The sequence below is a fragment of the Aulonocara sp. 'chitande type north' Nkhata Bay genome, linkage group LG5 (assembly GCF_057382095.1).
Source record: "Aulonocara sp. 'chitande type north' Nkhata Bay isolate Kocher_YH1m ecotype deep benthic linkage group LG5, A_spYH_male_GT1.1, whole genome shotgun sequence".
NCBI classification, from domain to species: Eukaryota; Metazoa; Chordata; class Actinopteri; order Cichliformes; family Cichlidae; genus Aulonocara; species Aulonocara sp. 'chitande type north' Nkhata Bay.
This window is the reverse complement of record NC_141348.1, coordinates 21,414,905-21,438,397: the sequence shown is the minus strand read 5'-3', so window position 1 is coordinate 21,438,397 and position 23,493 is coordinate 21,414,905. Positions and strand designations below refer to the sequence as shown.

The 23,493-nt window shown below is 39.7% G+C and overlaps 2 protein-coding genes across 3 annotated transcripts; both read left to right on the top strand.

Moving 5' to 3' along the window:
* Positions 1-2,465: 2,465 nt before the first annotated feature.
* Positions 2,466-4,323, top strand: il20 (interleukin 20). Its single transcript, XM_086294199.1, has 5 exons — positions 2,466-2,627; positions 2,746-2,808; positions 2,985-3,137; positions 3,235-3,297; positions 4,106-4,323. Exons 1-5 carry the CDS (start codon positions 2,466-2,468, stop codon positions 4,199-4,201), a joined length of 537 nt encoding a protein of 178 aa, XP_086150325.1. The 3' UTR covers positions 4,202-4,323.
* A 15,786-nt stretch (positions 4,324-20,109) lies between these two features.
* Positions 20,110-22,017, top strand: il10 (interleukin 10). 2 transcript variants are annotated; one of them, XM_086294197.1, is made up of 5 exons: positions 20,110-20,393; positions 20,553-20,612; positions 20,710-20,874; positions 21,517-21,579; positions 21,699-22,017. In XM_086294197.1, the coding sequence occupies exons 1-5, from the start codon at positions 20,229-20,231 to the stop codon at positions 21,792-21,794; spliced, it is 549 nt and encodes a 182-aa protein (XP_086150323.1). In that variant the 5' UTR covers positions 20,110-20,228; the 3' UTR covers positions 21,795-22,017. The 2 variants fall into 2 exon arrangements, with proteins under 2 accessions (XP_086150323.1, XP_086150322.1); XM_086294196.1 differs by having other exon boundaries at positions 20,125-20,612.
* Positions 22,018-23,493: the final 1,476 nt, after the last annotated feature.

Below are 23,493 nucleotides of genomic sequence, written 5' to 3'. Positions count from 1 at the left end.
TTCCTCTCGCAGCTAACTTCAAGTGGCAGGAACCAAAGGTTTGTGCACTTCCTCGCTGGCTTCATTTTAAACTCATATATACATGGCTATTTGAGAATAACAATTTCTAAATGTAAAATTTCAGATAATCTGAAGATTTGTTTCTCAGGGTGACATAATAAAAAGAGACAAGAACCTAGTTGTGTAAATCACTGAATGGCCTCACCGTTACTGAACACAGTTTGACGCTTGAGTCACAAATACAAGTTAAAGCTGCAACATTCAAAGAAAAAGATCCAGAAATGGTGCCACGTCCTGTGAGCCTGAGCTCATCGAAAAGACAGCATTTATGATGTAGTACATTAGTACACAAGCTCACGTTAATGCTGAACAGTATACACAGGTACTGAAGTAACATATGCTAGCATCCAGAAAACATTTTTTCATGAGAGGCCCTTGTTTATTTAGCAAGGCAGCAGTTAACCACATGCTAAACGAGTTAGGACAACATGACTTTTGAAAAAAAGAAGTTTGCGTGCTGAACTAGCCTGAAGGGCCTGGCTCTGGAAACATTTGGTAAAATGAAAAATATGACAACCAAACTTTTCAGAAAGAAATGAAACATCATCACAATAGCATTAGCAAACTGCTTTGGTTCATGCTTCATTAAAAAAAAAAAATCATTCCATTTAGTTTCACTTCACTGTTTTGTTGCCTGATTTTCTGAGGCCCCGGGAGTACCTTTGTGTCCTAACAGTGGGGGCCTTCCCCGCAGTTTGAGAACCACTTTCCATGTTGACCCTGTGGTCTGGGTGGTGTTTTTGTGGGTGCTCTGATTTCCACCCCCAGTCCAAAGACATGCGTGTTTGTTTAAATCGCAAATGAATTAAAGGGTTTTTCATTTTGTGTTTATTGACTGTGACAGTTTAACATGTAAGAAAGCAGAAGTGACTAAAGGCTGCAAAATTGCACAACACTGCGCGAACAGAAGTAACTATGTGCATGTAAGAATGACCGGATTAAGCCAAACTTTCATTAGATACATCATAAGATACCTTAGCAAGAAAATATTTAATATCCACTTGTTTCTAAAATGCTTGATGATTTTACCTTTTAAGATGTCTAAAAACGATTTCAATGAAACATGCTGACATTTCAGCTTTTTTCAATGAATAACTGTTCAAAAAAGGTTGAGAGAAACTGACAGTGGCTACGATGGCAATTTTGTCAATTTTTTGTGTTTCCGGTTTCAGTGTAAAAAAAAGTCACTTTGTTCCCGAGGCTCTGTATTAAAGAGGTAGTACTGCAGGACTGCAACTCTGGTGGAATTGAGAATACAATAGAGAAGCATGCGAGGCTTTTTAACTGGCTCTAATTGACTTCATTTACAGGTTATTCCTAGTTTCATTGGGTTTTCTTGCTTCCTACCGCTGCAAATGAAGTTTTAGAAGACTTCAAAAGCACCCTGGTAAAACAGGCTGGCGAGCAGGTCTGGTAGGTATTTCCAATCAGGACCTGTTGACTGAAGTGATGTCAGAATGCCCTTCGAGTAAAAAGACAAAAGTCAATGAGAGGCTTTATTTCCAGTATACACCCAGAGTGTTATGCAACATTTGGAAGTAGCTATACCAATCAATCTGAAATCTAAAAGAGACAAGAAATAAAATGATATTGCCACAAAACACTTCCTTTTACAAATTAATCACATTAAAACAACACAGACTTTAAAAGCTCGTAAGGCAAATGATTCAGGGAGTGACGTCCTAATGCGGAAGCTGCAGCAGCTTCAGTTTAAATGATGAAACTCTAATCTAGCAACAATGATTACTCATTCATTATTTACATTACGCATCACTGAGAGTGAAAGTTTTTCTTCACAAAGACAGCACTACTCATCAAAGAGGAGGAAATCAGCAATAATTCTTTTTTCCATTCTTCCAATCAGAGACTGAAACATGACCGGGAGTTCCTTTAATTGCACCAGACTTCCTCCTCCTGTAAACCCATTCACATGCATGCACCTGTGGAGTCCCATGCATGTTTAACCTGTTCAATACCTGGTGAAAAGAAAAATCCCCTTACTCCACACTATAAGAGGACACAGGATGGAGGCCCAGAGACACAGCTTCACCAGAACTCTCCCTCTGAGTGACACACGCACAGGTGAGTCTGAATACAGGTGATACTTCTCCAGGCAATGATGATGGCAGCTGATGGACTTGACATAGTGTTTCCTTTATTCTGGATATTGGTAGTTTATAAACAGTTTTTTTTAAATGATCCAATATCCATTTATGAATCTATAAATGCTCATAAAGTATTTTTTAATTTGTGGATTTGAAGTTTTTTATCTGTTTTGATGATCTGAGGAAACAGTGATGAACCTTTTTCCTAAATTAATCAACAATCAACAATTTTACACAATACACAATTCTTACAAACCGAAACGCTTCTGTTAGCTTTCTCACCAGATCGCCATCATCAGGATGAAGATGCTTATCGGCTGCTCTGCTTCCTTCCTCCTCCTCCTGCTGCTCAGCTGTCTGACTGAACCTGCTGAGAGCCGAACTCTGCATCTGGACAGCTGCTCTGTCAGTGTTCACACACACGAGCTGCGCAAATACTACGCACACATACGATCAAATGCGGTGAGTTCAGTCATGCAATCAAAACCTCTGGCAAGAGCTTGCACAAGTGTAACGTCAGATTAAAGTGGCAGAAAGTCGTTGTAACTGATCCTTTGTTTTTCTTTTTCTTTTGTGATAGATTTCAGAAGACAACGAGATCGGAATGAAACTTCTGGATAGATCACTGATGAAAAATGTTCAGGTGAGCTCTTGCGTTGTGTTGCCACTCAGTCATGATGATTTGCTTTTTAGATTTACTTTTGCTTCCCTTTTTTTGACAAGTGTCTTCCACATATTAAGTCTCTATCACCAGAATATGGATTCTGAAGATAGGTTGTGAAAGGTGCTAGAATCTGACTTTCGCCATGTCCCCCTCAGGACGGTCAGACATGCTGTTTCCTGCGTCTTGTGTTGCGTTTCTATGTTGAGAGAGTGTTCAGCAACTATGCCTCATCTGAGCCACAACAACAACGCTGCTCCAGCGCTCTGGCCAACGCTTTCGTGAGCATCAGAAGAGACATCCATAAATGTGTAAGTTTGCTCTCCAGTCTCAAAATGTGCTTCTTCTTCTTCTTTTAATGAAAAGCTGTCATAGATTGTAATGATAATTGTGCTTTTCTGTGTATAGCATTGCCAATGTGGAGAAGAAACCCAGAGAACAATTGATTCAGTGCATGCTGAGTTTATCAAGGTAAGACACACAATAAAATCTAAAATGACTTCCTGTCTTAGACGCTCAATAATAAGCCCCAACATCAGTTGTTGTAATTTTCCTAATATGACCTAGTTAGTTAGGGAAAAGTTGTGAGCTGTGAAACTTTGTTGTATGTCAATAATATCTTTATTAATGTTACTTTTTGTCTTGGATTTCAACAAGAAACAAACACAAATGGGTTACTATACAGAAACACAGCACACAGAGAAAATACCTAAATCTATAACTCACTTCAAATAAAACAGCCAAAAACTGCAATGATTTCTAAATCTTGTAAACTAAATTTTATTCACAATAGATTCTCTGAGTCTTTTGATGATATTATATTCTTGGTGTCCTGCAGATGACGAGATAATCAAAGCAGTTTTACTTTATTCTGAAATTATTCAACAATTAGCCGATGTTTTTGCAGATAGTTTCATCTTTGTCCATCTTTAGCTGTGAGAAACTCTGCCACTCTAAGAGGCCCGTTTTATACCCAGTCACGCTACTGACATGCTGCCAATAAATTTAATTAGTTGCAAAATGTTCCTCTATTGACTTTCTCAGCCTTTTGTTGCCCCTGTCTCGACTTTTTCGACGTGTGTTGTTACCTTCAGATTCAAAATCAGTTCATTTTTTTCTCAGCTTAAACCTTTGATATTATTTCTGTGTTCTATTGTGAATAAAATCTGAGTTTATATGATAAGAGTATCACCTGCTTGAAAGACACACGTGTTGTTTTCAGATCTATTTTCTTATCTAACTCTTCCACTTTTCCCTTGTTCCTCTTTCTGCTGAGCAGCTACAAGCAAACAGGGCAGCACAGAAGGCAGTGGGTGAACTGGACACTGTGCTGGAGTGGCTGGAAGCACTGGGACCCAAAACTCAAAGAAATTGAGCTGCTCTTTACAAATGTGCTAATTTAAGTTTTGTGGCATGTTGCATTTCTATGTTTTCACTTGAAAGAACTTGATACTTAGTTTTTTATTACCGTTTTTTATCCACTAATGTGGACTGAAATTGTATGCTATATTTATAACTAAACAAAAACGTGTATACTTCTGAGGAAGCTGTTACTGTAAGATTGTTTACTAGACTTAAATGTTTGTTTTTATTTTTGTAAATACTTTAATTTAAAAATCAATTAAAGAAAAATACAACTGTATTGTGCTCTCTGAGAGTTTCCTGTCAACAGCTGATGTCTGCTCTTCATTACCATCTAGTGGCCATCAGTGAAAATTCAGTGTTGCTGTTTGTCCGATACTAGATTAGGTGCCTGCTCGTGTGTCTGCTTCTGTGCTTTCTGAAATTGTCTCAAATCAGTATTCATGGTGTAGCCCACATTTTATCACAGTCTAGTATTCTGCTTCGCACAAACGCTGACAGTATCTGGGAACATGTGGACAAATTTCTTTAGTCTGTTGTCAGGACTGACATCAGTCCAAAGGCATTGTTTATGATTTTTATGATATTTGGGATTTAGTGTTAAAGGGGATCTTTTAAAGTCCAGACACGATAATGTTATGGCTGGAAGTCATGGTGATGCTTCCTCGGATATATAATCTATGTTTGAAAGAAGAGAAGAGAAGAAGAGAAAAGAGAAGAGAGAATGTGTTTCACTTACTGTTATCAGATCAAATCCATTTAATCTGATGTGTCTTTTTTATGTGCAGCAGATGTACAGCTAGTAGATAACTTGATCTGGCAGGCTGCTCTGCCTTATGAGCTTCTTAATGCGCGGTTTGTTTTATGCCTGTAATACTGTATGACTGGGCCTATTTGCCCCAATAAATCACCTGAGAACAAATACGCCTGTCACTTCTGCAAAAAGAATTAATTGAGGGACATTATCTCACACACATGCTTTCACGAATAAGAGCGGATGTGTAGCAAGCCCTTTGGCTCTGTCTGAACAGACATCTGATTACTAGCTGCTTGAATATTTGCCAATACTGTGACTGTTGTGACAAATATTACAAAGGAAATTGCTTCCTCTGATCATTAATCACTGCAGCAGCAGAAGCAACAGACCTGTAACAGACTATACATGTAATCATGTCTTACACAGGAACAATAACACCTCAGAAGGTATGTTAAAAAGAAGCACAGGGGGAAAAATGAACACCTACTTACTGAAATTCTCATGTTCTGTGAATCCATAAATGGTGCTGCTTGCATTTTTTTTCACTTTGCTGATAAAGGTTCATTTGGAGTAAAAGTGAAACCTAAGTTAGGAAGTTCTAGCTAAAATGTTGTACTATCTTTCTTCGAAACTTGTGGCCAAGTTTTCCTCTTCTGGTGTCACAATCTGCTGAAAAATGAAAATGAGATAAGTACATGATGTGTAGGATCATATTGTACAGATCTTTTACTTAGACATGAATCTATGTGCTCAGTTTCAGAAAATGTTAGCCAACTGATATATAAGTGATTGGACTGTTGATACTTACAACAATGTATGAGAACATTTATTTATATCCACTGTAAAGAAACTATTCTTAAGGAGGGGAAACAGGCTGAAGTACCAAATAACACAAGAACTGGACTGAAGATTAGTGCCAACAGTGCTTCTCACCAACTGATTAATCTAATTGTAAAATTTGATTTCAGCCAGCTGTACTGGGAATCTTATCAAAATTGATGGAATTATGAAAGCGGGAAAGTTTGATCTGGTTTTGATCCCATTTAGAAACCATCTGACTCACACTGGCTTCGATTTTCAACATGAAAGTGATACCAAACACACAATGGAACACTGTCAGGCATGGATTGGCCTCCCCACAGCTCAGACCACAATGATATTGGACAAGTGTGGGATCATCTTGATAGAGAGAACAGAATAAAAGGCAGTCAACATCCAATGAAGAGCTTTAATCCAACAATGTGGTGGTTCATCACTAACATCATATAGACACAAATATCCACAATCCTGATTAACGACTGCACAACAATCCCAGCCACTTTTCCTTATAGCAACACAAAGGACTCACTCACCTCCTCCAGTATCGTTTGGCCCACAGCCCACAGCTAAAACTAAATCTAATAGAACAAAATATTAATATCACCAATAAGTCACTGCATCAAACAAACCCATGACAATCTTATCAGTATTCAGAAATGATTTGGGAACATGAATTTGCTTTCTGCCCCTACTCCTCAACAGAAATCTGTAATAACCCTTTTCCACACCTAATGGTACAGATAAATTACTTACACAGTGTATGGATATTTACAGAGTTCGCAGCAACCACAGAGAGGAGTTTGCGGATGGCCAAAGAAACTCTCACCCTCTGTTCCTAGAAAGCTTTCTCGAAACAGTTTTCAGAATGTCGTTTCTCATTTGATTCATCAGCTCCCTTCTACGTCTTTCTCACTCTGTTCCTTTTTTTCTTGATGGTTCAGACCAGGTCAAAAAAAAGTTTGACGGATATTGCAGACGGATGTATCACGATTTATGCCAGCAGTTCCGATCACTCATCCCAAGCATGGTGAAGGTATTATTTGACTTAACCAAACTGATTGTGATGGGTTGCAAAGAGTCAGGATCAAATGTTCCAATCTAAAACATGTCATACTCAAACATATCTCCTAACAGGCTGCTAGTGCTTTTGCAATCACCATTCTTCACCATTTAGGGAAATGCTGGTTTCTGTTCAATTCTGTTTCCTTGGAAGTATTACAAAAGCTCATGAAGACCCTCAGTGGTGGGCGGCGTGGGCCACTATTTCACTAGCAAGCACCCTCGTTAGGGTGTGGAGGTGACTTAACACTGCGGATAACAATCAAGGCAGATACGAAAATTTGACAAACCGAGAACGAGGAAATTGATGACTTAGAAACCGCACCTTGCCGAGACAACGAAAACATAACAGAACATACACAGAACAGAGGACTGCAAATGGCTGCTGACATTCATCACACTTCAGTTTAGTACAGAGCTACAACGTTGGACTTATTCAGCTGGATATTATATCAGCATCATCTGGTTTCAGGCACTGTGCTAAAAATCGCTGATGGCAGATTCTCAGCACCTGACAGCACTCGTGTGTGACAGGATTAGAAACTGAGTTTTGAAGGGGTGAAGGGTTCAGACCAAAACTTACAACGAAACATCTGAAATATGCAGAACAGGCAGATGCAAGATAAGATTCGCTCTTTTTTTTTCAGTAAAGCAAAGTGTGAAGGGGAAAGATTTGGCACTGTTTAAGTTGTCAGTTACATTTAACAGGGTGGTGTGAAACATTGACAAACTTTTTTTTTTAACTCCTGGCACAGATGCATTTTGGTAGTATTATGAAATCGCATACATCTTTTAAGTCAAAGTCAGGAATTCATTTTTATGGTTACTGTGCTGTGTTAAACTTTGTGTGGTTTGCATTTTGTAACATGCTGTTTCAAAAATAAGGAACAAATTGTTAAAAACTCTAATAGACTAATATGGTCTGAAAAGAGAAGCAAGAATGGAAGTGCTTTAAACTTGCTTAAACATGAAAAATCCTCTGGATGCAAGAAAAGTGGAACTCTGTAGAAGTCCTCAAGAAAATGACCCTACTCTTCACTTAAGTTAAATATTTTGAGCTTGTAACAGTTTGTTTTCAGTTTACATTTCATCTAAAATCGTCTTGTTCTGCATTCAGATGAACTAAAACACCGTGATTATCCTTTGCAAGTCCTCTAGGGTCCATGCAAAAATCCCTGTGACCATATAGACTTGTGTGTGACTTGTTAGACTTCAAAGAGGCGTAACAAATATGACCAAAATAACACCTCAATACATGTTTTTTGTCCCGTCTTCCTCCCCTCACTCCCAACCAGTCACAGCAGATACCTTCACAGCCAAATGGTGTAAAATGCCAAGACAGTGCAGTAAAAGCCCAACCAAACTGCATCCATCTCTTGCATATAGAACCGTACGTCTCATGACAAATTCAGTTCAGTTCAATTCATTTAGCATTTCTAACACCAGTAATATACTTTAAACAAATCAACCTGAGGACTCATCAAGGTGGGGGAAGAAACTGACGGGGCTCCTGAGGAGGGATTTTCTTTTCACTCCTTCCTTTATATACAGACACAACGAAACACAACACACATTTTAATTTGTTTTGGGGGTTTTTCTAGAGTCTTTTGTTCCCACATGCTCTCCTGCTGTCTCCCCCTTCCTCTTCACCCTCTACACCACAGACTTCAGCCACTGCACAGAGACCTGCCATCTTCAGAAGTTTTCTGATGACTCTGCGGTGGTTGGATGCATCAGCAGGGATGATGAGACAGAGTATCGGGCTGTGGTCGACTCCTTTGTCACGTGGTGTGAGCAGAATCATCTGCAGCTCAACGTGGCAAAGACCAAGGAACTGATCGTGGACTTCAGGAAGACCAGGAAACACTTGACCCCTGTTTCAATCCAGGGGGTCAATGTTGACATTGTGGAGGACTATAAATACCTTGGAGTACACATTGACAATAAACTGGACTGGGCTAAAAACACCACAGCACTTTACAGGAAGGGCCAGAGTCGTCTCTATTTTTGAGGCGACTGAGGTCCTTCAACATCTGCCAGAAAATGCTCAGGATTTTCTACGAGTCTGTTGTGGCCAGTGCGATCCTCTATGCTGTTGCATGCTGGGGGAGCAGGCTGAGGGTAGCAGATGTCAACAGACTCGATAAACTGATCCGTAAGGCCAGTAATGTTTTGGGGATGGAGCTGGACTCTCTCAAGGTGGTGTCGGAGAGGCGGATGTTGTCCAAAATAAAGACAATGTTGGACAACACCTCCCACCCACTCCATGACATGCTGGTCAGTCACAGGAGCACGTTCAGTGAGAGACTGAGAGTACCAAAGCACCACTGAACGACAGGAAATCTTTCCTGCCTGTGGCCATCTCCCTGTACAACGCATCCACTTAACACACTGTTTACTGCTACAACTGCACGTTTCTTTTTTAGCTATTTATTAATAAGTGACTTTATGTATATGTATATATATATATATATATATATATATGTGTGTATATATATATGTGTGTATATGTATGTATATATATATGTGTGTATATGTATATATGTATATATATATAGGGCAGCACGGTGGCATGGTAGTTAGCACTGTTGCTGCACAGCAAGAAGGTCCTGAGTTCAATTCCACCATCAGGCCGGGGTCTTTCTGTGTGGAGTTTCCATGTTCTCCCCGTGTTTGCGTGGGTTCTCTCCGGGTACTCCGGCTTCCTCCCACCGTCCAAAGACATGCAGCTTGTGGGGATAGGTTAATTGATTAATCCAAATTGTCACTAGGTGTGAATGTACAAGTGAGTGTGAATGGTTGTCTGTCCCTGTGTGTTAGCCCTGCGACAGACTGGCAACCTGTCCAGGGTGTACCCCGCCTTTCGCCCTATGACAGCTGGGATAGGCTCCAGCTCCCCCCGCGACCCTGAAAAGGATAAGCGGAAGCGAATGGATGGATGGATGGATGTATATATATATATATATATATATATATATATATATATATATAATCGTAACTTGTGGCTTGAGTCTGATGACACTCTGGTTTTTGCTATGACACAGAGACAAGAGTTTTCTAGTTTTTCTATAGAGAAGTGGTTAGGTACTCTTGGAGGGAGGGGGGACTTTCAGAAACTTTTAAACTTATATGTTATTGAAAAAGATTGTGACTGAGTCACTGTGGATCACTGTGTGTGTATATATATATATATATATATATATATATATATATATATATATATATATTAGGGGTGCAACGATACACAAAATTCACGGTTCGGTTCGATACTTTGGTGTCACGGTTCGATATTTTTTCGATACAAAAAAAATGTTCATGCCTTTTTAATTTGTCATTTATTAAAATTATAAATATATATTTTAACTCAAAAGTACAGTTTTTAAATTTAACCCTAACCCTTGTGCGTGTTTTTTATTTTGACAGCGAATGCGCACCTGCGGACCACTTATGTGCAGCCCTGGTTATTTAGCTCGTCATATTGCAGCCACAGAAATTCTTTTGTCCATGAAACCATAAAGCTGCACTTTCTTTTTGCCTTATAGTCTGATTTGTCATAACTTCTCCGTTTTGTGGTAAGCTTTTCTTTGGCTGTCACTTCTTCACCCTGACCTGTCTTATTTGGCTCAGCAGAACTAAAATATATATCCTGCTGCTTTTACACACGCACTCACAGCTCAGCGATTCTCTGCGCGATCAACCTCTCACAAGTTTAAGCTTGCTGCGGGAGATTTCACTTGTCATGTTTGCATAGTAAGCTACCAATTAATAAGACGATGTCAGAGGAATTGGTGCACAAATTATCATCACTCACAGATCAGTGCTGTCATTGCAAAGTGAAAGCAAAAAAACAAGCGCAAATTCAAACGCGACTTCAATATGTCACATATTGACAGTGGCTCACCGATGCCAATGACATAATTACCCAGCTACATTTCTGAAAGAATGCAAAAGCATTGACATATATTTTTCCTTCCTACAATAGCCCGACGGGCAGGGAAGAGATAGATTTTGGTAGCCCGACTGAAAAGATCGCTAGCCCCGGGACGTCGGGCTAGCAATATTGTGAGCCCTGTATCTGATTGAGGAATCACTCATCTTTGGAAAAGAGAGTTTATTACAGAGAAATGTCTCTTTCCAAAATAAAAGCTATACTATCCGCTTCTTCTGGGCTATATTCTCAGCAGCATATTAAACATATAAGGAGAATCATGTGCTAACAGCTGTCTAAATGACTCGGCTAAAGTTAGTAGCATGCTTGCTTGTTTTTTTTCTGCTTCCACTTGTCTTTGCACTAGGATGATGTCGGCGTAAATGTGCAGTCATATTCGTTGTGTTCCCACTAGTGCTTTCAGGTTAATCTCGTTGAAATGACCTTAACGCCACAACACGGCAAATCTCCGTTAACGAGCTACCGCCGATCGCCCTGTGCATGGGGCTAGACGGCCAACACGTTAACGAGCTAACTGCGCTAACACACTAGTTCCCACCCATGTAATTGAGCATTGCATGGCACATCCAACATACTGTTTTACTTTAGTGCATGACTCGCTTACCTTCAGGGTCATACGTCCCATGAAAACCAAAATAATTCCAAACGCCAGATCTGAATGAGGGTGGGGGAGGTCCATGTTGCAAGGAGAGCTTAACTTCTGTCTTGCTAGCTTGCCCTGCGCTCTTCCTTCTGACGATGCTGTCTGTGTTGAGCGCTCAGTGAATCTGCATTCGACTACTCCGCCTAGGCTGCGGAGTAGTCGAACGCAGATTCACTGAGCGCTCAACACAGACAGCATCGTCAGAAGGAAAGTTGATAAAATAAATTAAAAATTTTGTATTGTTCGATACATATGCGTACCGAACCGAAAGCACTGTATCGAACGGTTCAATATCGATACGAATATCGTTGCACCCCTAATATATATATATATATATATACATATATATGTATATATATATATATATATATATATATATATATATATATATATATACATATATATATATATATATATATATATAGGGATGGGTACCGGTGTCCGGTGCCATGATGGCACCGGTTCTGACATAAACGGTAGTAACCAGACCGAAAAGCAGCGCACATTTCGGTGCTTTATTTCGGTGCTTTTTTTCCTGAGCTGTGATACACTTCTAGCCAATCATTTTACGTTTCCGAGGATAGTAGGCGGGGCCAGGTACGTACGTTCTTTTATGCAGAGCTACAGATTAAAAATGCCCAAGGCGAAGCGGTCAAAAGTCTGGCTGTACTTCACAGCAAAATATGCAAACTCAGCAGCCTGCAACAAGTGCTTTAAGCTGATACTGTGATACTGTCAAAGGAGGTAACACCTCAAATCCGATGAAACACCTGGCAACGCATAGCGTTTTTTTTTTTAAAAGCCGAGAAATGCGCCGTATTTGATGGCAGCAGCAGCCGTTCTTCTCTGCGTGAGTAGCTTAATGTTGTTTGTGTGTAATTTACGTTGAGTAGGCTAACCACGTTATTACATTAATGCATGTAAGGTGAACTAGCAAACATCATCATAGCTACATGCGGCTGTCTTCTTGTTTGATGGCAGATACTCCCTTCACCCTGGCCAAAAAGGCTAAAATGACCAAAGAAAAAGAGGGAAACAGCTAAACATGAGAGGTTTTTGGACAAAGTTTGTATTTTTTCCATTGTTTAAGCACTGCTTCCAGCTAAGAGTGATACCATATATGCCCCATAGCTGCAGAAAAGGCTAACATTGTTATCTTTTTACAAAAAACCAGCTGAATATGAGAGGTTTTTGGACCAATTTTGTGTTCTCCATTCTTTAAGCACCGGTTTGAGCACCGTTTGAGCACCGGCACCGTTTCAAAAGTACCGATTTGGCACCGGTATCGGATAAAACCTAAACGATACCCATCCCTATATATATATATATATATACCTAACCACTTCTCTATAGAAAAACTAGAAAACTCTTGTCTCTGTGTCATAGCAAAAACCAGAGTGTCATCAGACTCAAGCCACAAGTTACAATTAACATGTAAACTAATACAACGTGCTTTACTGAATTTAATGAAAACCATTTTCTCCCTGCGACAGACTGGTGACCCTGTGTTAGCCGGGCCGGGCTCAAGCCCTTCCGTGACCCTGATAAAGATAAGCAGAAGAGAACGACTGGATGGGCACAATTTCTGATAATTTTTTTAAAATTCAGTTCAATTCAGGTTTATTTATATAAAACCAAATCACAACAAGAGTCACCTCAAGGTGCTTTAAATTGGAAGGTAAAGACCCTACAATATTAAGTAGTTGCTTCTATCTTTGGTAGTTTAATGGGTCTGACAATGCTATTGATGCTATTATTATGTAGGTCAATGATTCAGTAAATTCTGGCAGATCATTCCAGAGTCTTCCTGCTTTGCTCTTTCAGTTGCACATATAAAGACAATAACAGTGAAATTATGCACTCGTGCAGCTTAATTCTGGATAAAAGTCCGGCTGCTAACTTCTGCCCTGTCTAAAGTCAAGCAGTATTTTTTTCATTCAAGCAGATAAAAAGACTGTTGCATCCCTCCAAGTGTTATTGGGTGAAAGCATCTGTGTCTTTAATGAATGAAATAGACTGCATTTCTGGAACATTCCTACACTGACAGAACACAGGTCAGCGTGAGAGCATGAGACCCCATGTGCATAGCTACCATTTACAAAAAAAAAACCCACGCAGGTTTAACCATTTCCTTTCCAGTAAGTCTCCTCCCCCTCATATCTGTCCCATTTTGCTAGACATTAAGACAAGCGGGATGACTTCTAACATTCAGCAAGCACCTCTTTGGAAGTCTCACACAGTATTTCTGCTCTCTGAAGTCCACCTCTCTTTGGTGTTTCCTCCTGTCCATCATGGTCTCTCTCCAGAGGGCCTTTTCATCAGGCTCAAGAAATTGAACTTTTGACAGATCCAAGTGTGAGTAGTATTTCCAAATAACACTAACCCAGCATTATATTGTTTTGTAACACTAACCTGCACACTAGCCTGAAAGCTATTTTACTGATTTTTCTAACTGGATCTCCAAGTTAAGAGACATGCAGACATCAGAAATGTGATGCACTGGCCTCTACTGCAGTTTGTGCAACTTAAGTTGATTTTTAAGTTGTTGGTTTTTTTTTACTGTTAAAGCCAGTAAAATGTGGGCATACTAGAGCTTATTCAGGAGCTGCTTTGCATTCGTTGGTTTCTGTTTTCGTACGTAAGCAGCCTAGCTTTTGTGCCTTTCAAGAATATATTTGATTAGGTCAGCATGCTGAGATGACTAAGCCTGCCTTCCTGATTTGTAAACTGTCAAAGATTCCCATGTTTTGTTTTATTTTGCATTGCTGAGAATTAAAGAGGAACACACTAAATAGGCATTTTTTTCTCTCTTTTTTTTTTGCATTGATCAGAGATCCCTAAACCGGATATAATATTGCCCTGTGGCTGCATTTGATCCACTTCAAAATCACACTGTTTGTGTTAGGGGACCGAATCCCAATACTCGTTGTGTCAAACATTGCTCCAACCCAAGGATCCGGTCCCCCGGCAGAAACAGAGTAATATTGTGCACGCTGTCAGGAGGATTACAGTGATTTATACATCAGAGAAGCCAAACAACCTCTGGCTAAGCAGATGGCACAACACAGAAGACCTACCTCCTCAGGCCAGGACTTTGCAGTCTATTCACACCAGCAGTTTACACCTCTTATGTACTGTTGGGGTTGGGGAAACCTGCAGCAAGCTGAGACTGAAGAAATCACTTGGATGCGTGACAAGACGTTTTTCCCATTAAAAACGCCACGTCCAAATGAACAGCATCAGCTTTTTGGAACGAGTCAATTTTTGCATCCAGAAAAGTACATCATGCTTTGTTTGTTTTCAGGACTCTAAATACATATATGATATATCCATGTATCCATATCCATGCAGCTCGAGTGCTCAAAAATAACATGCATCGTTTAATGATTCATTCACTCTGATTATTAAGGTGGTATAATATCAAAACACAATGGAATTCAAAGAATATCTATTCAATTGTCTGGAGTGGCTGTAGCTGAGAAGGGAGAGCAGGTCATCTGCTGATTGGAAGGTTGGTGGTTAGCCAGTCTGCATATTTGGCATGCAGACTGGAGTAGCCAGATTTGCATGGGCAAGATATTGCATGAATCCATCAGAGTGTGAATGTTACATAGAAAGCATTTGCACATAGAAAAAAAGTGATTGGGTGAATGAGGCATGTTGTATAAAGCACCTTGAGTGCTCACATAGGGTAGAAAAATGCTATGTAAGAGCCAGTTTACTTACCAAGTGTGTTTATATATAAAAAAAAATAAAATATCTGACGAACAGCAGACCAAGCATGGAATTAAAACGATAAGAATCTGTGAAACTGTGATTCATCATTACAGATGCACGGAGAAACTGTTATTTTTAATTTTCACTAATTCAGCATTTATACACTACATTAAAAAGGAATGTGGAAAACATGAGCTGTCACAATGAGCAGTTCTTACTTATGTGCGGTTAACACCATCTTAGGCACATATGCAAATTACCAAATATGTGCATGTGCTTACGCACTTTGACTTTAAAAAAAAAAACCCGCTAATAATAAAGACAGTATGGAGAATGAAACCTAATTCTTGATCATATCAAACTGAAGCATATCAGTTACAAACCAGAAAGTAGATTAACGAGTGAGTAGGTCCGGGTCAGCTGAACACAGGGAATTTCAGAGTTTCCCCAGTTGACAGATGACGACTCAGCATGAGCGCAGGGCTACTTAAGTTTCACATCACACCAATACGGGTTTTTCATACTGCTTGTACAGCTCTGCAGAAATAATAAATTTGTTGACAACGTTTTATTTATTATTGTATTCTTGTGTATGTGCATGTGTTATTCTGTGTGTGTGTGTCAGGTTAAAACCACTTAGGTATTGGCAAAAAGCACTTGTATAAATGTGTGTGTGAATGAATGAGGACTGTGGTGAAAACCACTTCAAGTGCTCAAATAGAGTAAATAGCACCAGTCCGTTTGCAGTCAAGTGTGCATTAAATAAATAAATGATGATGAATTCGTTTTTTCATTTCCATCACTAAGCAGAGCACATTCATCACAGTGAGTAAGCTGGGAGGGCAGTTCAGTGACTGAAGAATTACTCGTAGTTCTCTGTTGGTCAACTACAGGGAACGAAGATGAAGCTCCAAGAAATTTGCTCTTTTACTGTTCTGAGCATTCTTCAAAATAGGCATCGATCCACCCCGTTACCAGCTGTCAGATCAGATCTCATGCAACTTGTTACCACACCCATCCATGTGAGTGTGACTGGCGGTATCAACGATACTTACTGACCCTGGTCATAGAAGATGCATTTCTGATCATTTCCTTTTTGAGAATTTCTAAAGCTACACAAAACTAGTGAAGACACACACACTCACACTTCATAACAATTGTTTATGTTTATATAACCAAAGCCACAAAATATAAACAATAACTGAAACATACCTGAGAAGAGTTGTGTGCTACAAATGAGGGGGGGGGAGAGTACACATACGCGCACACACACACGCATTCAAACGGACAAACAATGTGAAAGTGAAAGAGGAGTGTGGTGAATGTGACTGTAAAGACGCGTTAGTTTCTGATAAACTGACAAAAAATGTGATGCACAAGGCTGAGGAAAGGCATAACTACAATACAGAGTGCAAGTCATCAGGTCTGCAGAGCACAAGAAATTCACATTCAGACGCATTGTTATATCAGCTCATTTCTGTCAAGTTCCAGGAGTGGGTTAGGTTTCAACTGGATGTGATATCAGCAGTAGTTTCATGTAAAGTGCTGAAAATCGCTGACAGCAGATTCTCAGCACTGGTGCATGACAGCATCAGCAAACTGAGGTGAAGGGTTAAGCGCAAAGACAACAGAGACACCTAATTATTTACAAGGCATACGCCTCCCAGCCGACTGTTACAACAAAGCGACAAGATGCAAGATAAGCTCTGGCTCTGCTTTGTCCCCATTTCATTGAAGCAAATTGTGAACAGGACATGAAAAGGGATGTGTTGGCAGAAGAAAACCGTTGTATGGTGTGGGAAATATCACTGCTAAAGCACTTCTTTGCGGTTTCGTTTGACAGGTTACCTTTTACAGACTGAGATGAAGACGCCGCTTAACGAAAATGTTAACTTTCTGACAGCGCAGATTCTTTTTCATAGTATTGTCATATTGCTAAAACAAAGAGATAAAACTTCACGCCTGTAGCTTTCATCTATATTTTGCAGCGTTCTAGTGTGAAAGTCACAAGTCTGTCAGTTTACTTTATTTTATATTAAAATGAGACAGAAATGCAAATGTCACCCGAGAAAGGCAGCTATATTAAAGTGTATGCGGTTTTCCTTTTTTTGGTGCTACATACTGATTCAAAACCAGGAAACAGCTTGTTACAATGTGACTGATGGAGGACTGATGTAACCTCTGTACCAGAACAGAGAAGTCGACTATAAAGTGCCTTAGCCCTTAAAGAATAAGACCCAACTTCTCTCTTGATTTATTACCTCAGTAAATACTTTGACCTTTTAGCACTGTGTTTTCAGTTTCAGTAACATTTCCCTTGCCTTAGATTGCTGTTAAGATTTTTTTCAGTCTCGAGAAGAGTTTTTGCTTGCTACAGGCTGCATGGCAGCACGGTGGTTAGCACTGTTGAAGGTCCTGAGTTTAATTCCACCATCAGGCCAGGGTCTTTCTGTGTGGAGTTTGCATGTTCTCCCCGTAAACAGGAATGTGTTGCAAGAGGCTACAGTTTACATGGGCTCATCACAACTGGTGAGATTGGGAAAAACGTCAGGTGTGATGAGTCTAGATTTGTGCTGTGACATTTGGATGGCAGGGTATTGCATCAACAGTCAGGCTGCTGCTGCTCGTATAATGTTCTTGGCGCACTTTAGTACCATCTTAGCATCACTTAACTGCCACAGCCTACCTGAGCATTATTGGTGTATTATTGGATCCTTACTGGGTATGTTCATCCCTTTGTGATCCCAGAGTATCCATCTTCTCATAGACACCTTCAGGAGGTTATCATGTCCCAAAGCTCAAATCATCTCAAACTGGTTTCTTGAGCATGACTTTGAGTTCACTGTACTCGAATGGCCTCCACGATCACAAGATCTCAGTCGAACAGAGCACATTTGGGATGCGGTGGAACAAGAGATTCTCATCGTGGATGTGCATAACTGTCAAGTGAATATGAACCGAAATCTCTGAGAAATGTTTCCGACACCTTGCTGAATCTGTGCCACGAAGAATTAAAGCAGTTAAGGCAAAAAGGTTTCCAACTTAGTACCTACAACAGGAAGGTGTGGTGAAATGCTTAACTGGAGGCATGAAGACGGTAGCCCACAAACCAATGGATGACATCATTTTTGCTAATCTTTTGCATATGGTTTCAGGTATATCTCGTGGCAAACGGGATTAGCATTACTAATACCAGTAACACAATTTCAACCTGAACTAATCATACCTTGATAACACCTCAGTTCTGTGAATGGCAGGTCTGAAGACCTCATTTATTGTGTGGTGTGGGTTTCTATTACTCAGGAGTTTATCTGGTTAAACATCTTATGACAAAAGATTCTGACTAACAACTTAAAATTTGTCATTTTCAGAAAAATGATGTATCAGACTAGTCAGAAGTATCTTAAAAGCAACTAATTATACAAATTATAAAATCACAATGCAGAGCGCATACATGCACTGATGTGAAGTATGAGGCGTTTCCCATGAACTGGTCACTGCTGATTCATTTATTTTACGTGGAGTAACTTCAGCTGTTCCCTTACTTCCTAAGGTGTTGCCCCATGCATAGATTTTACGCTGGATTGGCCTTAATGACATAACCATGGGACCAAATGAGAGTACACTAGCTCATGACCCTCTAAGGATGGAGTTTGTCGGCTCTCGGTCTCAAATCAGGGATCTTTTACACGTTAGCGAATGGGTTAACGACTACACTATAGATTTCACAGATAATAGATATCGTGGATAGATTTGACCACTTCTTGATTTTTCTCTCCCTAACCCAAACCATAACATGTTCCCTTGCTCTGTTTATTTTTTGTAACAAACTGAAAGTTACACCATAATTTAGACATTTCAAATCTTCTGCCTTCAAAAACAACTTGAAACCCTTTTATTAAATCTCTTATTACAATATTATTGCAAAACTATGTATGTGTCACGTGTTAAATGAACTTTAGCTTGACCCTTCATTTGTCTGCTGACTGCAAAGTCTGTTTATCACACAGAGGCGATCACAGAATGACCCCCCCCCCCTCCCCACACCCACACACACGGGCGTATTTTCCAAATGCCAGTGTTGCCTAACATGCACGGCCTAAGACGACGTGTGAATTGGGGAGATATCAAATTATCTGGACTGCTGGACATTCCATTCAAAAAAAGTACTAAGGGGGAAATACCTCTTACACTCCCAACATTACTGAATCACTTCTCGGTGCGGTTTCTCTATTACAAATCTGAAAACATATATACATTGTTTTTAATGCAAAATGGTTCACTGAGAAAGGATTATGGAATCTAAGAAAGATTGCAGTAACTCCAACTCAAAGTGAAAAGCACTCTTATTACGTATGTCTGACATGCAGCGAGAATCCACAGCGTCATCATATTCAAACCACAATTCATGTCATTTCCATATGGGGGTTCGATTTCCTTTGTTATTGTGAATAGTCATACGTTGCTTTTCATGGACTTTAAACACAATTTTTACACTGAAAAATCAGTTTGGAGTTCTTTATCTGCTCCTTTTAGGAACTTAGTAGGGTCGATGCGTGTAAACTTGTCACTTAAAAGCAACAGGTTGAATAAAAATTCTAAATATATAATGATTATAATAAGGTGATGAAGGATAACTATATTTACTATTACTGGTAGTGGTAGCAGCATTTTTATTATATATGCAATATTATTACTATATGAAAAATCATTTTTTTTAAAACAAGCAAAAACCTATTGAATTATTGATCACAGAAAATGATGTCAGAGTTTATTTCCATGATGTCAATACCAACCCATATGATGGGAGTGGTAGAACATATGCAACACACTAGCTGCTTCTAGGCCAAAAAAAAATTCCCCTTCATGTATGAAGCATGTTTAACCATTTCTCTTCCAGTAAGTCTCCTCCCTCGCCAGATTTTGCTATAAATTAAAGCAACTGATGAGCTCTAGTATACACATTTTTCTCTTCTGAGCAATTCAGCAAGATCCAACAAAGCCTTTTGTGCAGCAGCAGCAGGAGCATCAGCATTTCTGTGGACCAGCTATTCTCTTCATTCCAGCCAGAACACTTCAGCATCTTATCCAGCAGAATGACTTCTCAGACCGTCCTCCTGTGCGTCCTGGCGCTCGCGTCTTTCTTCAGCTCTGCTTTGTGCTCTCCTATGTGCAACAACCGCTGCTGCCGTTTCGTGGAGGGCTTCCCCGTCAGGCTCAAGAAGCTCAGACAGGACTATTCACGGATCAGAGATTTCTACGTGAGTAAAAGCACGTTCTCTGCAGGCATTTTTGCAGCATCACCAGCCTTCCCCACAGCGGGGATGCTGCACTTTCTCACTTCTGCCTGTCAGCCTTTGTGGGTGCACGGGTGTCTCACGGCGCACTTACTATTTTTTTCTCCTTCGCTGTTTTTGCAGGAAGCAAACGATGACTTGGACTCAGCGCTGCTAGATCAGTCCGTCGAAGACTCCTTTAAGGTAAGATTCTCGAGGGGGAAAAAACCCTCTCCACAAAAAGTTTAGGATTTGATAAGAAAAGCATGAAAATAACCACGATGATGTTCTGCTCCATCAGAGCCCGTTTGCCTGTTACGCCATGAACAGCTTACTGGAATTTTACCTGGACACGGTTCTGCCGACAGCCATGGCCGGAGTGACTGAAGACACCAAGAACTTAAAGCCTCACGTGGAGTCCATACAAGAAATTTTCAATACCCTGAAGAGAGATGTCACCCAGTGTGTGAGTATCTGACACGTGTTAACTCCCACAGCAAAACAAACCGTGTAAATATTCACCTTGCGCTGCTTTAAGGTCACGAGTATCCTCTGTAGAATACGCAAGTGCATGCCTTAAACTACCATTCAGTGGCTTCATATGACTTTTTTGTTATGTTCGCTCAAGTCGTTAAAGATGGCAATAAAAAAAAAAAAGCCGAGCAGAATTCAATAAAACTATTTACAAGTAATCACTGCAAAGTATGTTTGGTCAGGTGGATAGGGTTTGGTTGATAAAATACACCTATAAATTGAGTTATATATTGATTTTGATTTTTACTTTAAATAGCCGTTTGACTTTGTGATCATCTGCAAGGAAGTTAGCTTCTACTCTGCATTTACAAATATCCAATTTCTTAATTCATTAAACCAAAAAATTTCCAAGTACCCTGCGACAGGTTGATTCGGGTTTAAGTGAGTGCTCACAGAACGAGTCTTAATACTGCATTAGTCATGTGATTTTTGAAATGCACAAGTGTGCATCTTCCAGATTATGCAAAAAGGGAAGAGAAGAGACTGAATGTTCCCGCCTTAAGGTTCTTTTCTTAATGTTGTCCGCATGCAGATCACCAGTAGTAACATCATGTCTCTTTTGCTCTTCTTACAGAGGAACTACTTCTCCTGCAAAAAACATTTCGACATCAACAATCTGAACTCTACTTACACTCAGGTGAGTGTCAAAGTCACACATGCAGTGAGGCAATATTTGTAATCCTGATTTCAAAAGAATATGCATGCCTATACTTTTTGCCATTTGTACTAAGTGAACCTGTCTTTGCTCATATGCAGATGGAGAGCAGAGGTCTATACAAGGCCATGGGAGAGCTGGACATATTGTTTAACTACTTTGAGACATACCTGGCTTCTAAACGACACAGACAATAACCTCTGCTGGAAGACCTCCTGACCTAAATCAAGATATGAAGCTCATCTCTGGGAGAAACAGAACTTTTACAAGTATTGACAGATGTGAATTTTTTGTATGGGACTTACTGAACTGTTGTCTTTATTTTTTATGAGACGTTATAACCAATTTGTCCTATGGACAATTTTCTGTTAGGATCCTTTTGAATCATTATCATGCTGTTTTTAAAAAAGGACACTTTGTTATAATAATATTACATTTGTTATAATTATTTATAAAGATGTTTCATTCTGTGTTTTTTATATTTATTGTGCCTTCTGTTAAATTGAAATAAATTACTTTAATAATATGACAGATGTCTCTTTAGAGTTGCTTTCACGATATGTAAAAGCTGCTATGTTTGCCATTAAAAGGAATAGAGCACTGAATACATCACATCCTGCAGTATACGTGAGGAACCATAGACTGCACTGTCAACATGCTGATGCACTAACCTCAAACGTGACCCATATACATCACTTACCAGCAGCAACACTGCTGTATCTTACCGTAACTCCAACTAGCCAGCCTCACCCTCAATGGCATATGCACACTTGCATGCATGCAAAAGTAATCTCACTTAGTCACACACATTTAGAACAAAACTGACAGGCAAACTAAAACCACTCTGTCACAATGAAGGGAGCACAAAGTCATGGGGAGCAATTGCAGATTTATTTTGGGGAGGGTGTGGTGAAAGCATCATACAACAGTCAATGATCTGAACTGCAAATAAAGAAGAAGAAACTGTACACAGACACCTGTGTACTGTAGTATCTTTGACTGTTTTTTTGAAAGTGAAGCATCTACAAAACAAACTCACAAGCATCAGTGAGGTTCCAGACCTGACTCAGGGCTGCACTGAAACTACTCCAGGACATTTCGTCAGTCACTTGCTGACTCAACGTGGGATGAATAGTATCAATTCAGCAATGACAGTACCTTGCAAAAAGATATCATTCATAACTTTGTTCTAACAGGGCATTGCTATTTTTTTGACCTGTGCAAAAAGCAGTTTGTCAGCAGTGTTGTGGTCAGTGCTTTTTTTATTTCGATTTTTTTAAAGATGCTTGCAGATTCACACTTCAGTCACCCCCCGCCCCCCAAAGAGCTCTGGAATCGGTTCCACGTAAACCGATTAAGATCACATCTGGTTGTTATGTAATGAGTGGACTTTCAGACAGCAGTAGCTTCAAAGCAGGCTGAGAAAAACTGAAGAATCATTTTCACAAGTATCACGCTGGTACTCTTTTACACTAAATATTCACATCCACCTAAAGCATGGCATTGAGCAGAATGCAACATCTCTGAATATTGTACAGGCATGCTCACGAACAGCAGGTCACAATAAAGAAAGCAATTAAAATATCTGTTCCTTGGGCAAATGAAATACGGCTGTGTGGAATCTTTGAAAATTAAGTTTCATGGTGTTTTCAGTGAATAGAACATTTTCACAGATGCATGGGTGTCTGATTTTGTTGACGGAAATATAAACAAAAAAAGTCTTTCACTCATCTGTTTCATAGATCACGTGTATAGGAAAATAACAAACAGTGCACACAGACGCATATGTGTTCCGCACCCTGGAAAAAAAAAACATTTATTCAGAGGTTTCGGTACTCGATCACGAGGCAATTAATCAAAGGGAAGGTACCTCTTATAAGACTGGTTCTAAGGCTG